The following is a 15,809-nucleotide window of genomic DNA, read 5'->3' on the forward strand; positions in this document are numbered from 1 at the left end:
AAAGGAGAAGAAGGAGCAGGAGAAAGAAGAAGGGGAAGGGGAAGGGGAAGGGGAAGGGGAAGGGGAAGGGGAAGGGGAAGGGGAAGGGGAAGGGGAAGGGGAAGGGAAGTAAATATAGCTGGAAACTCTCTATTATAGAAGTCACAGAACTTGCCAGGTTTTGCCCTGTCTGCTTTGCTGACATGGCCCACCTGGGAATTAGGTTTCCCTGCTAATCGTTGCTGGATAAGTCACAGTTTGAAAAGCACTTAGAAACCTGTGTTTAACACGTGGCAGAAGATGGCTGTGAGATGGTCAAACATGCCATAACTGCTTGACACAGGAGTGCAGAACATGGAAAGGGAAGGGAATATCAGGAGGACAGAAGCAGGGTCTGATCAACATTGTAAATATGATTAACAAACAAACAAACAAACAAACAAAACCAACAAAATAACAAACAAACAAACAAACAAAAACCGGTGGTTCCTGCCACAAATATCTTACATTGTACTTGGATAAACACAATCAGGGAAAGGAATACTACAGTACATGTTATATCAACAGGCAACAGAGACCATGATTGTGCAATTCAATACTCACAATACCCTGTACCAGATGTTATATATGATTATGATACCAGCCATACTGTACCCCAGGTTTATGGAGGAAATTAATAAAGGGAATATTATAAAGCACATTTACAGCTGGAAAAAGATTGAGAGTGGGGAAGCAGCTCACCTATGCACACACAGGTATGCTTCTGGCAGTACTAGAATTCAAAGTTGTACCTATAATCTGCTTTGTTTCCATCCGCTGCCCTACTCACACGTTAGAAAATTTCTAAATAGACTTAAAAATCCGCTGCAACTCTGCACAAGAGTGGGCGTTTTGCCCCCACTAAACAATGAAGTATGAGAAGAAAAAGGAAAACCAATCAAGCAATTGATCACACAACTCAGAGTCATGGGGCACCCCAGATCTAGTAACAGTATTAAAGTAGGAAGTGTGGGGGGGGAATATATATATATGCCTATATATATATATATATGTATTTAAGCTACACCATAAAGAAATGTGCCACCCAATGGCAAAAAGTGGACAGTCCCATAGTCCTATACAGGACAAGTCCAAGTAGGCCACATCAGTGTATGTCCCCCTGCTCTTGTGTTTTGGAAGCAGAATACAAAGTGAGTCATCTCTGATTGACCTGCGTCAGGAGGAAATTAAATCTGTTTACTTTTGTTTATCAAACATAAATTATTATCTTCAACTATACCTGTTCAAGTTCTATTACAAATACAGATCCTTCCCCTATCATTACTACCCCAAATGTAAGCCACTTCACAGGGAAACATTTGTCCTTTCATTTTGGGAATGGCTGAAATTATTTTTGGCCTCCCTCTCAGTTTTTTGAACTTTTCTTCACTTTCAGAACAAGATCCATTTAGTAAATATTTCCTTTCCAAGGTGTATATATTACAAACAATACCACTACTAGAGCATGAACAGGATCTTAAAGCAACCCTTTTGACAGCCATATAGGTTTTTGAGGTGGCATAAAAGGTCTTGGCTTCCAAGCTGAGACCTGGTGTGTCAATTAATTTTAAGCCCAGAGCGACTTTTTATGACTGCCTTGCAACCCCCCTGAAAATGAGAAACCATGGAAGGAGTCCAATTCTGGCGCTGCAAATAGCCAGCTATAATAAATATTCCTTCACAGGCAACAAAATCATACATAAATTCATCCATCAGACCCTCCAGAGCTGCTGACAGTGAAGCCATTAAAGACATCTTGGGGATAAAGTGTATTCAGGCTGAAACTTCAGTGGAAATGTTCAGCTCAGCTCAGAGATCTTTAACGTAGACATATGTCCTAGTAAGACTGAGCCTAGGTGTGCCTGCAGGATGGAGATCTTGTCTGCTTCCCCACAGCCACAGTTTCCCTGAATCTCTCCAGGCCAGCTCTCTTTGACAGATGTGTACAATCACTTTCCTTTTATATGTCTCCTCTGTTTAAATCGTAATCTATCATTTCTCATTATGTTTACATACAGGACCCAACATAGGGACTCACTGTATGTGTTGAACTGCAGGATCAGGACTGAAGGCTTTTTTCCACTCTCCGTTTATCTTAAAATTGGTAATTTTTATCCCATTTCTGAGGGAAAATGAAAATCAAGCTATATCTTTAGGTATTCAGGCAACATGAGATCCCAGCAGAAGATGCTTCAAGTCAGTCTCCTGATGGTTAGTTAGGAGAAATATTTTGTTGTTTAACATTTTTCTTGCTCCAAGCTCCAATTTATTTAAGTGCTAAATCCTCTGCTTAACTTTTAACATATGCTTTCACTCCATTATCTTCGATGTCAAATGACTGAAGTTAAAGGTAAGTATGCTCTTAAATGCCTCACTGAGCTGGGAACTTAAATATTGCATGATGGTACTCTTCCAAAGACAGATAAATCAATCCTCATTTTTTAGAGGAGATTATTTTATCTCCTTCCACTTGTACACTGAGAAGAAGAGATCCAGACCAAGTGAAGACTGGCCTGATGAAAGAGACTATACGGTGTCCTGGTTTTGTTAAAAACAAGTTTCTCTTTTAGTGAATTTGCCTGTCAGCTAAAGCCTTCATATTAACTGCATTTTCCTGGAGAACCAGACACATGTTTTGGTAAACCTAGCAATGGAATGCAAACTTATTGATAAGCATGGATGGACATCTCACAAGCGTGGCAATGAGCAACCGGTGACCAAGAAACTGACCAACTGTGTGTAACATTCTAGTCACGTGAATACTTCATATAAAAGTGGGAGATCATGAGGATCTCATCCCTTTCCCTTTTCCCTTTTTCCTCATGGCTGACATTAGGAGAGGACCTTGCTAGTCGTCCCTGCGAACTGAGGCCTAGTGAGAGACTGAATCCAGCTCCGGTTGGCTGCGGAGTCCAATCCAGGACTTCGGGTGCCAGCTCTGCTGTTGCTGAGACTTTCAAGATCGGTTTTGTATATTTTGTATATTTTCTCTATTCTTATTAGTAGCATTAGTAAAACATTGTTAATTTTTCCAACTCTCTTCTCTCTGTCCTTCTTTTCCTCCCGATCGCCTGTCCTTAGTGGGAAGGGCGGAGAGGGAGGGGAAAAAGGGGGAAGGGAGGCATGGGGGAGGAGGTTAACAATACATCTGCCAGGGTTTTTGTTGTCACCCTGCAATCTTAACCTTTGACATATGGTCAAACAGAAATATCTGCTAGCAGTTGTATGTGGAATCATGGAAGCTTCATTCCAGATTCACTGATACCATAAAATGGGGAAGATGTGATTAAAGTTTTCAAGGTGCGGTTAAGGATCTGCTACTCTTTCCTACAAATGCATTTTCCTGCAAATGGTAATTGGCACGTTGCTGTTACTCATAGGATAGTTTTGTTGTTGTTTGTTTTTCTTGCTTTACTCACCCAGTAAAAGCCCATGCCCTGAAATGTTACAGAAAACATTGTTCTCCACACTAAGGTTTGAGATCCCAGTCAGACGGAGTCCTTGGCCAAATGAGTCCAAAACACAACAGCCACGTATGTAAGAGTCTGGAAAGAAAAGAATGCTATGAGAAAAAAAACACATCACAGCTTAAAGGTTGGGAGAGTTTTATATTAGCTCCTCATGCTTTGATGCTGCGAGATTAATCGTTTTGGCTCCCATGAGACTGCCCAGTTGCAGCTCCCACCCTCATTCACCTGGCACATCTTTGCCAACTGGATGGCATGGCTGAGATGGACATAGGAGAAAAGAAGCGCCGAAACTGGTTAATGAATGTGGTCCAACATTGTGGGGAAGGAGGAGCAGATCCAGTGAAAGGATAGGACAAGATCCCAAGAGTGGAGAATGTTATGAGCTCAAGCAGTTAGATGACTGAAGTGGGATTGAGGGAGAGGAGGAACGTTTCAGAAGGGGCATGAGGACATGACAGGTATCTTTTACACCTTGCCTAGCCAGGCATGGTGACCTGCCCACTGTGCTCCAGGATCATGGTCAATGCTGTCTTTTGCCAGCAGGAAGCCTAGATCCCCATTCAGTGATAAAGATGGCATAGGAAAGGTTTAAGTATGGACTAGATGGAAGGGAAAGTCCCATCTAGTATTCTTAAAACATAATTCGAGCCCACCTAACTTGGTACTGTCACTACCAGTCTTCAAAGCCCTCATTTCCAGTTTCACAGAAATGAATTTTGCACTTATCAGTGACAAAGTCAAGAAAACTTAATATGCTCTTTAACTTTCAGCTGACAGAATTAAATTTTGACCTATGCTACTGCACAGCTCTGAGCCACCCCTGGGCTCCCTCACAGTATATTAGTGCTTTCATTTCCAGAGGCAGAAGTTGCACACCAACTCAGAGTTGTGGCATAAAAATGAAATGTTACTTTAGGAAGAAGCTGTCTGGAGATGCAAAGGAGCCTAAAGCCCTCCATCAAATTTCACTTGGGCTCAGACTACAGGTAAGGATTTCTTGCATTTACCAGTCCTATTTCTCAACTGACCTGAGGGCTGTGAAGGTTTTGAGGACATCTGCCCCAGCTTTGGGCAAGAGAAGGTGGACATTTGAGATCATTCAGGACCACCTCCAGTGTGGCCACCTCACCTGCCATCCATGTGTTGCCAGTAACTGTCAGGGCACTGCGGTGTTGCTGAAACGCTTGGCCCACATGGCGGAACTGGACGCCTTCCATCCAGAGCCGACTCGCCTCTCCCTGGAAGGCCTCTACAACCACCACAGCCCCCAGGTCCCGAGACCCCAGCTGTCTCTCACTTCGCTCGTACAGACACCTGGAGACACCTAGAATACAAGCCAGTGAGAGCTGTCAGTATGGCCATGGCCACCATGGGGTGTGCAGAGTGCCCCAAGCAACATCACGAGACCCACCACATTGACTCAGTGAGACTCTGTCTCCAGAAGTGATCTTAAATGTGGGCCCAAAGACAAATAGCCACAGGCAAGCTTATTTGATCACAGAATCACAGAATGTCAGGGGTTGGAAGGGACCTCAGAAGCTCATCCAGTCAAATCCCCCCACCGGAGCAGGAACACCCAGGTGAGGTTACATAGGAAGGTGTCCAGGTGGGTTTGAATGTCTGCAGAGAAGGAGACTCCACAGCCCCCCTGGGCAGCTCTGGCACCCTCACTGGGAAGAGGTTTCTTCTTGTATTTAAATGGAACCTCTTGTGTTCCAGTTTGTACCCATTACCCCTTGTCCTATCATTGGTTGTCACCAAGAAGAGCCTGGCTCCATCCTCCTGACACTCACCCTTTCCATATTGATAACCATGAATGAGGTCATCCCTCAGTCTCCTCTTCTCCAAGCTCAAGAGCCCCAGCTCCCTCAGTCTTTCCTCACACGGGAGATGCTCCACTCCCTTCAGCATCTTTGTTGCCCTGCGCTGGACTCTCTCCAGCAGTTCCCTGTCCTGCTGGAACTGAGGGGCCCAGAACTGGACACAATATTCCACACGTGGTCTCACCAGGACAGAGTAGAGGGGCAGGAGAACCTCTCTGACCTACTGATCACCCCCCCTTCTAATGATGTATGCTCCCTCTAAATACTCTCATGGTTCCTTCCCTAAGAGTCTGGACATTTTTAGAGGAATACATATTAAAACCAGCAGGAAGCTGTGGTAGATTTATGCCTTGGAAAGTTCCTTGTGTTCAATTTTAAATAGCCCTATGCATGTGGAAGATGGATTTGACATTGATTTACCTTGGGTGAGGTTCTTGAAAAGGAGATTGGGCACGGATGTACTGAGTTAAACTGAAATGAGAACATTTTGAAATTTCTTTAAAACTCTTGCTCTCCTGACTCTCCGGGCAGATGGATGTGGAACTGTTACTACCCACATTCTGAAGACAAGGAAAGTAAATTGTAGGGCTGGGAAATGTATCAACATTCTTGAAAGTCATTCTTCCACGGGTCTGTATTTAGGATGCTTTAGTGGAGGGGATTCAGGCTATAAAAGTGGAACTTGTGCTTTTCAGACGAGGTAAAGATGGAATCTCAAATTCCAGCACCGCCTGCTTGTGCTCAGTATTGCTCATTTTTCTTTTAAAGAATGTAAATTAACCACAAAAACCACTGCTTACTCATCTTCTGGTGATTCCTCTGAGAAATCCTCCTATCCTTTAACTCAAATAAAAACCTCAAACGGTTAGCACATTTCAGAGTCTATATTTATGAGTTCCACAGAAAATGGACCATAAATCCATGAGTAATATAAGCAGTTGGCTGCTGGATATCAAATGAAGTCTTGTGTCACAGTCTGAAAGCCCAAGGCATTTTATTTTTAAAGGAAACCTTACATCTGGGTTGCCAGATAACCTAACTGTCCTAAATTGTAATCACCGTGTCTGATTCTCCTTCCTCATCAGCAGGTTTAGATCAGGCAGCCACCTGTCAAACTTCACAGAGTTTCATACAGGTAAAACTAAAGGAGAACTGAGACAACTGACATTGTTTTACCAGTGTTACTGTACGCTACAAGAAAACATCACCCGTTATTTTTTGTTCGTATCCCTAAGCACTAAACAATGTCTCAATATTTTACACTGAAGCATACAAACATCATTGGGCTGTTTTGTTTTTCCTTCTTCTTCAAGTGACTAAACAGTAAACACAATTAAAAATTTAATATATTATGTACACTGAAACATGTTTTCAGAAGATACTTTCTTCTCTACACCCTTAGGCTCAGGCAAAACTAAAGGGCCTTTCCCAAGATGGCTTGAAACAACAGTGCGAAAATAATACATCTGAGATATTACAATGAAATGCAGTTCAGCTCCCGAGACTTCACACTTCAATGTCAAACAATATTTGGAAAGATAAACTCACTTTCCTGGCACTGGTATGTCTCAAAGTTATCCTATTAAGAATTAGTTCTAATACACAGTGATACCATGATGTGATTTTAATAGACTAATTTTCCTCCTCAGTACATTTCTATGAGGAAAAAACCTCCTCACCTCTTGTAGCACCTGATTTTACACACTGTCTGAGGTGTGACATCCTCTCCATCGTGACATTTCCTTGAACAACGACCCTTCTGCTAATCAGTGCCACCACAGCACCCAAGGGAAGACCTTGGCCATTCGCCCATCCTTCTCCAGCACTGTGGGAGCACCTAAGGAAAGACACAAAAAAGACACAAAAAAGGCACAAAAGGATCTGCACCTGCCAGATAGCAAGAATGATATTCACATTAAGCTTATGGCTCCAACTGCTCAAATTCAGAGATGGTTTCACCCCTCTTTCACTATGGACAGTGACACATCCAATGTGTCTACACATATGGGCTAAATGTATTTTCCCTTAGCTGATGTTTGTTTTCATCTTTTTGTCTCTCAAGCTCTCAAATTTTCTTTAGATTATGTATGTTTACATCAAAATATTTCAGCCTTTGAATTTTCTTCCCAAAGCATGTTCGTCTGAAAAACGTGAGTACTTTCTTCCTCAAGCCCCAAATATTTCTCCAGTCTTCAAAAAGGGCAAGAAGGAGGACCCGGGTAATTATAGACCGGTCAGCCTCACCTCTGTCCCTGGGAAAGTAATGGAACAGCTTGTCCTTGGTGCCATCTCAAGGCATATCAAGGATAAGAGGGTTATTAGGGGCAGTCAGCATGGCTTTACCAAGGGTAGGTCATGCTTGACCAACCTCATAGCCTTTTATGAGAATGTAACAAGGTGGATGGATGGTGGCAGAGCGGTGGATGTTGTCTACCTTGACTCCAGTAAAGCCTTTGACACAGTCTCCCACAGCATCCTCACAGCTAAGTTGAGGAGGTGTGGTCTAGACAATAGAGTAGTGAGGTGGGTTGCAAACTGGCTTAGGGAGAGAAGCCAGAGAGTGGTAGTCAATGGTGCGGAGTCTAGTTGGAGGCCAGTATCTAGTGGAGTGCCCCAAGGGTCAGTGCTGGGGCCAATATTATTCAATATATTCATTAACGACTTGGACGAGGGAATTGAGTGTACTATCAGCAAGTTTGCTGATGACACCAAGCTAGGAGGAGTGGCTGACACGCCGGAGGGCTGTGCTGCCATCCAGCGGGACCTGGACAGGCTGGAGAGCTGGGCAGGGAATAACCTGATGAAATTTAACAAGGACAAGTGTAGAGTCCTGCATCTGGGCAGGAACGACCCCAGGTTCCAGTATAGGTTGGGAGATTACATATTAGAGAGCAGTGTAGGGGAAAGGGACCTGGGGGTCCTGGTGGACAACAGGATGACCATGAGCCAGCACTGTGCCCTTGTGGCCAGGAAGGCCAATGGCATCCTGGGGTGTATTAGAAGGGGGGTGGTTAGTAGATCGAGAGAGGTCCTCCTTCCCCTCTACTCTGCCCTGGTGAGACCACATCTGGAATATTGTGTCCAGTTCTGGGCCCCTCAGTTCAAGAAGGACAGGGAACTGCTGGAGAGGGTCCAGCGTAGGGCAACGAAGATGATTAAGGGAGTGGAGCACCTCCCTTATGAAGAAAGGCTGAGGGAGCTGGGTCTCTTTAGTTTGGAGAAGAGGAGACTAAGGGGGGACCTTATTAATGTTTATAAATATATAAAGGGTGAGTGCCATGAGGATGGAGCCAGACTCTTCTCAGTGGCAAACAATGATAAGACAAGGGGTAATGGGATCAAGCTGGAACACAAGAGGTTCCACTTAAATTTGAGAAGAAACTTCTTCTCAGTGAGGGTGACAGAGCACTGGAACAGGCTGCCCAGGGAGGTTGTGGAGTCTCCTTCTCTGGAGACGTTCAAAACCCGCCTGGACATGTTCCTGTGCGACCTCACCTAGGTGTTCCTGCTCCAGCAGGGGGATTGGACTAGATGATCTTTTGAGGTCCCTTCCAATCCCAAACATACTGTGATACTGTGATACTGTGTGATAATACCATTAATTTTCCTGGGCATTGGATTTGGGTTGCCTCCCAAATAGATAATGCATTTTAATACTGGGGCTCCAGGTGATGATAAAGGGTGAGTGCCATGAGGATGGAGCCAGGCTCTTCTCGGTGGCAAACAATGATAGGACAAGGGGTAATGGGATCAAGCTGGAACACAAGAGGTTCCACTTAAATTTGAGAAGAAACTTCTTCTCAGTAAGGGTGACAGAGCACTGGAACAGGCTGCCCAGGGAGGTTGTGGAGTCTCCTTCTCTGGAGACATTCAAAACCCACCTGGACATGTTCCTGTGCGACCTCACCTAGGCGTTCCTGCTCCAACAGGGGGATTGGACTAGATGATCTTTTGAGGTCCCTTCCAATCCCAAACATACTGTGATACTGTGATACTGTGATGATAAGAAGTAGAGTTTGTCCAAGATCTCCACGCACAAAAGACCAAGACAACATAAGGCAGTGAAACAACTGCTCACTGGAAACACGTAAGCAGTATTTCCAAAATGAAGTAATTGGCTTTAAGTGTGTTGTTAATCAGCTTAAGTAAATCAGTCAAGAAGGGAGGTTGGGGTTTTTTTGTTGTTTTCATTTTCATTTTTGGTTTTGTTTGCTTGCTTTCTTTGTTTTTTGTGTTCTTCTGGGTTTTATTTTATTTATACAGAAGTCAGAGACTTTTTGCAAAAAAATGCACTTTCTCAATAAATTAAATATGCAGGAAATTTCCTTGTCAGCTGTGTGTTCAGGCCACTGGACTGTACTGGCCATAAGTGTTTTCTGCTTCAAAGGTTTTCTGAGTTCATGGTTATGATACAGAATTTAAACACAGAAACATTCCAAGTTGAACATCCACTAGCTTTAGGGAGAGCGAGGAACTGAAATATCTCTGACCACTTTTGTAAAAGGGATTTACATAGTTATTATGTCCTCACTTTGACCAAATTTTCCCTCATTTAGCTCTCTGCTAGTGAAATCCCCTTGGCCCTTGAAAGGCTACCTGAGTGGTGATCTCAGGTACAGCTCTGTGTCATTCACAGACTCAATAACAGCCGTTTCTTCTTGCTGTTGGGCGTCTCCAAGATCTGTCCTTCCCACCACGATTTCATCCCCCGGTTGCCAGTCAACAGGTTCCTGGAGCACCAATTGTGTGTCATTAGCGTGAGCAGATGATTTTAAGTGTGTGAAAGCTACTTTGGGCACCCAGCCTGAAAAAAAAAAAAAAAAAAAAAAAAATAATAATAATAAAGGAAAAAAAAATCCCCACACAAACAACAAGTCAGTTGACACAAAAAAAAAAACAACAGTAGTAACATGCTTAGAAAACACTGCCTCACTTGAATCATTCCGCAGTCATTCATCTCTTTTTGACGTTGCATAAGAGAGACAAGATCAATGCTACAGAGGAGGATTTGTGCATATTTGTTTGGATCAGAAATTCTGCACTTCCCAAACAACACATTCATTTCATGTCTTTTGTCTCTATTGGTCCCAAAAAAGCTGAAAAACATGCCAGAAAGAAGTTTGCTGTACAGGCAGTGGGACCTGAGATTGTTTGATTCCCCCAAAATGGCTTCTATATGTGAGAAACACCCTCTTCTAAAGCACCTTTTATAACCAAGGGAGAAAAGCAGTTTCTGCAGGGACCATCATCCTTCCTTAGTTCCAAAAGCACTTTGAATTATCAGATGGCCCAGTCATGTGTACAGAACAACATGCAGTGAATCTAAGCCCACGAGTAACTTGCATTCACACAAACACGTTTCTATTAGTAAGATTTCAGTGATATATGGAAAGACAAATATCACCAGTCTCAAAAACTTTTAGGAGTGACTACAGGTTGCTAAGCCAGCAACAGGATGTCATCTTGAAACTGTATCCAATTGAGGATCCGAAACAAGGGGTCATTTTTCAAAATCTTGGGTTAAATGACTCAAACATTTTATATTAAAAGAATTTGCTTCAGTCTTTTTCATCCAAAAACAGAAATAACATCACATACTATTTGAAGTGTAATAACTTCCATGATTTTTTTTCCAGAAAACTTGAATCTTAGCTAACACTGCTGAAACATATTATTGGTGAGGCCTTAGTCTGGCCAGACCTGAAAATGTATTTTCAGTGTTAAGGCTCAGTTGATGTGAAGGTCAGAGAACATCCCTGAGCATGAGGATGGGTTAGAGATTTGTCAAGAAGTGTGAATACACAGCTCAGCACAATGGCAAGATGAAGAAGAGCCCCTTGCATCAGCAACCTGAGGCCACCACTAGAAGGTAACAGCAACATTGCAACTGCAGTTTCCCAAATTACCTCCTCTTCAGTGGACATACTAAGTCTGTGTGCAACAAGCCCCAGCAATGAAACACCTTGCCATTATACATTGTCTTCTTCATTTCATGCAGTTTGCTTCAACTCTTCACATTTCTTTTTCCCTTCCAGGCTTTGAAACAGGTTGGTCCAGTGAGATCCAACACACTGAACACCATCAGGGGAGAGTATGTTCCTCATGCACTCACCTTTAGTATATTTTTCCTTCCCTCCTCTGCAATAGATCATCATTTACCTTTAGCCCACAGCAAGTTACTGTCCTCCCCAGTTGTTCTATAGAAAAGTAATAACACCAGAAATCACTGATGGTAGAGGCTGCATCCAACAAAACATTTTAAAATCATTTTAAGCACGCTTGTCTCTCTCCATGTCCTGTTTTAATTTCTCATTGCTTGTACTCTGGTGTCCTAATTCTTTCCTTAATGAAGATGGAAATAAGGAGTGGTACCTCCGGGTCAATAAATCCACACCAGAATGAGAGAAGGAAGACTCCAGTCTTCATACTCCAGCACTCAGAAGCATATTTGAGCACCTACTCTGTGTCAATGACAGTCATCTAAACCCAGCTGAGATCCTTCTGGCTTATTATCTTTTACTTTTTTCTTAAATCAGACTTGAAATTTCTCAACTGACAGTTAAACAAATCTCCCAGACTTCCTTCATTTAATATTCTTCATTTCATACCATGGAATTATTTTAGAAGGCATCAAATGGATTTCTTTCAGATGAAACTAATACAGAAGTTGTAATCCAGTAGGACATATTATACACTTTTGATGCCAATGGAACCCGAGTAGAATAACTCTATAGTTACTCCGAAAACATCTACAGAGTGGACTCTGCATCCTCAACACCTACCTCATTCACTCTACCAATCTGCTTCTGTTTTCTAATGCAGACATAGCCAAAACTCACCTCAAACCATTCATGAGCACAGACATCAAAGATTTTCCCTGTGAGACCTCATCCTCAACACAGCTTTAGATAGTTGAAAAAAAAATAATCTTTTGATATCAGTCTATGTGCATGCTTTTACTAGCAGCAGCTTCATCATGTTTATTCATTTACCTCCTTTCACTGACTGAACCTCGTGAATTTTTAGGACTCACATAAAAGCGAACGACCGACAGCATGTTGAGCAGCACAGAGTTTTTCTCCAGCTCTGGACATGTTTATAGCACTGATTTGTGTGTTCACATGTGTGTTTGTGTGCATCTGTGGCCAGACACACAGCAGTCTCCCACAGTGTGCATCTGTCACACGCATACTACAGCAGCACTGCTGGGCAACAACACCTCTCGTTAAGAGGTGCAAACCACCATTCTGCAGTCAAAATATCCTCTAATGGAAAATATTTGTTTCAGGATTTTTCCACTTTCAAGCTCTGAAGCAAAAGTTTTTAAGGAAAATCGTGTCAAGATATTTTATTTCAAAAATAAGAGCATTCAATGTATCCAACCTTCTTTTTTTTTCTCTTTTTTTAACTTCTTACTGTGTTCTGCCAGCCTCCCTCTCTGTCTCCCATTCCAGTTTCTGTTACCTTTTTCCTGATGATTTAGGTGGGGTAGGATACTTCCAACACTTTTAGTATATTTTTGTCAGTCACATTCCTCCTTCCTTGCTTCCCATTTATATTCCCACACAAAACAATACCCACAGGTCAGATTCTCCTCTCTCCTGAGCAGCACGAGTGACACACACGGTTTAGCCAGCAATACTTTTCTGTTCAATTCTTCAAGGTGACACCAAAACTGAGGCTTCCTTGCCTTAACTATAATATATTCCTGGCCCTGTGGTGTTGATGGGATCCCATCACACACATTAAAATGTTCTACACTGTTTCTCAAGTAGTTATTACCCATTGCTGTTTAAAATCACCCATTCCCCTTTTGAAAACAAATTTACAGCTGGTAACCTTACAAATTCACATTTTTTAAAAAATAAGTATAACATTGCTACCTATATCTCACACACTTTCAATTATAGGAAAACATGCAACCTCCATATTCTCCAACTTCAGTATCCAACAAGTTTAAATGAAGATAACTTGAATAAGAGCACTACACCCACGAAGCCTTTTAGTCACTGTCACCTGTGGTGTCTGCAATTGCCTTGATTTAGTTTGGAGACGGTGGGTTGATTTCGGGTGCCTAAACAGGTCATTTGGTATGTACAATTGGAGTTTAATTGATGTTCCAGAAAGACATTGGTATGACTTAAGTCCTGTGTCCTACCTGCCAGACCCACATAGATACCTTGGAGACTACAGGTTGCTTGAAATGGTGATTTGCATTAACACTCAGGTAAATGAATAAATAGATGGCAGAGAGCCAAATAAAATTGTTACTGCTTCTTGAAGAAGTTTCCAGACCTCTGCTCACCTACCAGGAGTAGGTTGACTGGGTTGACACCACTTTTCAGAGGAACTCCTACACCCACCTTTTAAATGGGGGAGATAAAATGTGCTGATGAAGATCTCAGGAGGGATGGGAGACAACCTTCATTTCCCAGAGGTCTTCTTCAGCTTCTCTCCTTCAAAGAACCAACAAGGTCTCTACCAAGATCATAAATACCTAAAGAGAGTTCCCTGGAACAAAGACCCCTGTCTCTGCATTCTGTCTGCAGGACCACCCTTTGGAGGCCCAGAACCCTCTTCCTTGTTTCCCCTTGAAAACAAACTCTTTTTCAGATGGAACATGCAGGGTTCAGTGACTGAGGCTGGACCGTGCAACAGGTAAATAAATGGCTTGCTTGAGAGTAGAAGTTTTAAAAGACCAACAGCTGCAGTACATTTAAATTATTTTTTCTCCAAAAAATACTGCAAGCAGAAACACTCAAAAGTACTGAAAAATAGATGACTCTGTTTAACGCCTCAATTATTGAACTCATTTTTAATAATTAACTAATCTCAGATTGGAAAAAAAACAAACAGAACAACACATCTTGAGATCTAAAGCAGAAGCACCTTCATGTTAAAGGGACTGGACAGAACCTTTAAACTTAAAATGTTATCGCAGGCAAAGTGAGAATTGAACATTTTACTAAATGACCTCTACTGAGCAGAGCAGAACCACGATGACAAATGGTGACACAGAAATGCAAGGGACTTGAAATCAAATTCCAAAGTGAATTAATCACAAATCATAGCATGAAGAATACCTTCGTACCAGGACCTTGATTTATGCTTCCTGTTGGAAGCATGATGTGGAGATACAGTCTTGTATAGGCTGGGCAAAATTATCAAGAACTAGGCAATTCTGATGAGTACAATGCTGTTCTCTTTTTGATGTCAAGTATGGAAAAAGAAAAATAGTACAAATTTAATTTCTTACAACCTGTACCACAAAGCATTTTATAAATCTCTGTAGGATGCTAAATGACTTCACTAACTGATTTCACCTAGACCTGGTTCACCCAGAAATGAGAATTTGACCTTTAGAGAAATGTCTCCGAATCACATCAAAACTCAAGGAATGTCAGGAATTCCTCCCTCAATCTGCCTTCTTTTTGTCTACAGTTTTCTTCCTGGAGAATTTTCCCTTGGCCTCCTGGCTTCTCCTCTTCAAAGTCAGCCAAGGCCACTGGTGCTTCTTTCTTCTAGCCAAGCTGTACTTTGGGCACTGTGTTCCAAGACTGATATTCAGTCATCTTGTTGTAGACACCTTCAGGTGTCTCCCCACGACTTTCTCAATTTCCACCTCTGCTTCTCCTCCTTTTCTCTTTCCAGCCCACAGGGCTGTCTTGGAGTCAGTCTGTATCTGAACAAAACTTGTGCTCAGCTCTTCTATGCATTTGTGATCACCACCTCCGTGAGCATTTGTAATGAGTAAATCCAGTGGTAACCCTTTTAGAGAAAGCCTTCAGGTCTTTTCATTCTATAGCTCAGCTTCCTTCATAAGTCTGTCCTGTGGTGCTGGTTTGTTTTTTTTTTTTTCCCAGTATTTTCAGAGTTACTGACCATAATCTTTCAACTTACTTTGTTTCAAGAACATGCTGTTTCAAGATACAAGAGTCTTTCCCTGGAGTACATTCAGCACAGTCACTCTCTGTGTCTGATTTATCCTCTTATAATTTGCATCCACAGACAAGATGTTCATGTTCTTACTCCAGTGGCAACCAGAAGGCATTTGAAACCCCAGATCTCACTGCCCTATGATTTCCCTAAACATCAGTTTGCTCTGAAGGAAGCTCTCGCCTTTCACATATTTCTATTTGGTTTAGATAAATTCCACTTTAAATTTCTGGGATGCTTCAGATCTAAGAATTTAGGTGACTAGATGACATATTACTTAGATGGAAAACAGATGCTCCTGACCTGAAAACAAGACTTTTTGGAGCATGTGTTGCCACCTAACTTTAGATACCCAAGGAACCTCCTAGTCAAGCCTGCCTGACAGCAACCAGTGTGAAGCACATCCAGAGTTAGGCAGAGCTGGAGCATGTGAATTAAGCACAGGGGTGTTGGTAGAAACTAGACCCCTTAAATTAGTTTTAGGACTGATTCCAGTCTTAAACCTGCCATGGGACTGTTGATCTTTCTCCCAAAAGTTGTTTAAAGGTTTGAAACCATCTTC

The 15,809-nt window shown here is 42.3% G+C and overlaps 1 protein-coding gene across 1 annotated transcript in view; it reads right to left on the reverse strand.

Moving 5' to 3' along the window:
* The window catches only part of PKHD1 (PKHD1 ciliary IPT domain containing fibrocystin/polyductin), a gene marked incomplete at both ends in the record, with an annotated part of 268,094 nt that overhangs the window by 141,746 nt on the left and 110,539 nt on the right, over nt 1-15,809 (reverse strand). Inside the window, 4 exons of the mRNA XM_082047184.1 lie at nt 3,438-3,563; nt 4,618-4,812; nt 6,991-7,148; nt 9,908-10,115. Of these exons, the coding sequence (XP_081903310.1) occupies nt 3,438-3,563; nt 4,618-4,812; nt 6,991-7,148; nt 9,908-10,115 (687 nt within the window). The remainder of the gene's footprint in view (nt 1-3,437; nt 3,564-4,617; nt 4,813-6,990; nt 7,149-9,907; nt 10,116-15,809) is intronic.

Source organism: Streptopelia decaocto (genome assembly GCF_964273445.1).
Source record: "Streptopelia decaocto genome assembly, chromosome: 3".
Taxonomy (NCBI): Eukaryota; Metazoa; Chordata; class Aves; order Columbiformes; family Columbidae; genus Streptopelia; species Streptopelia decaocto.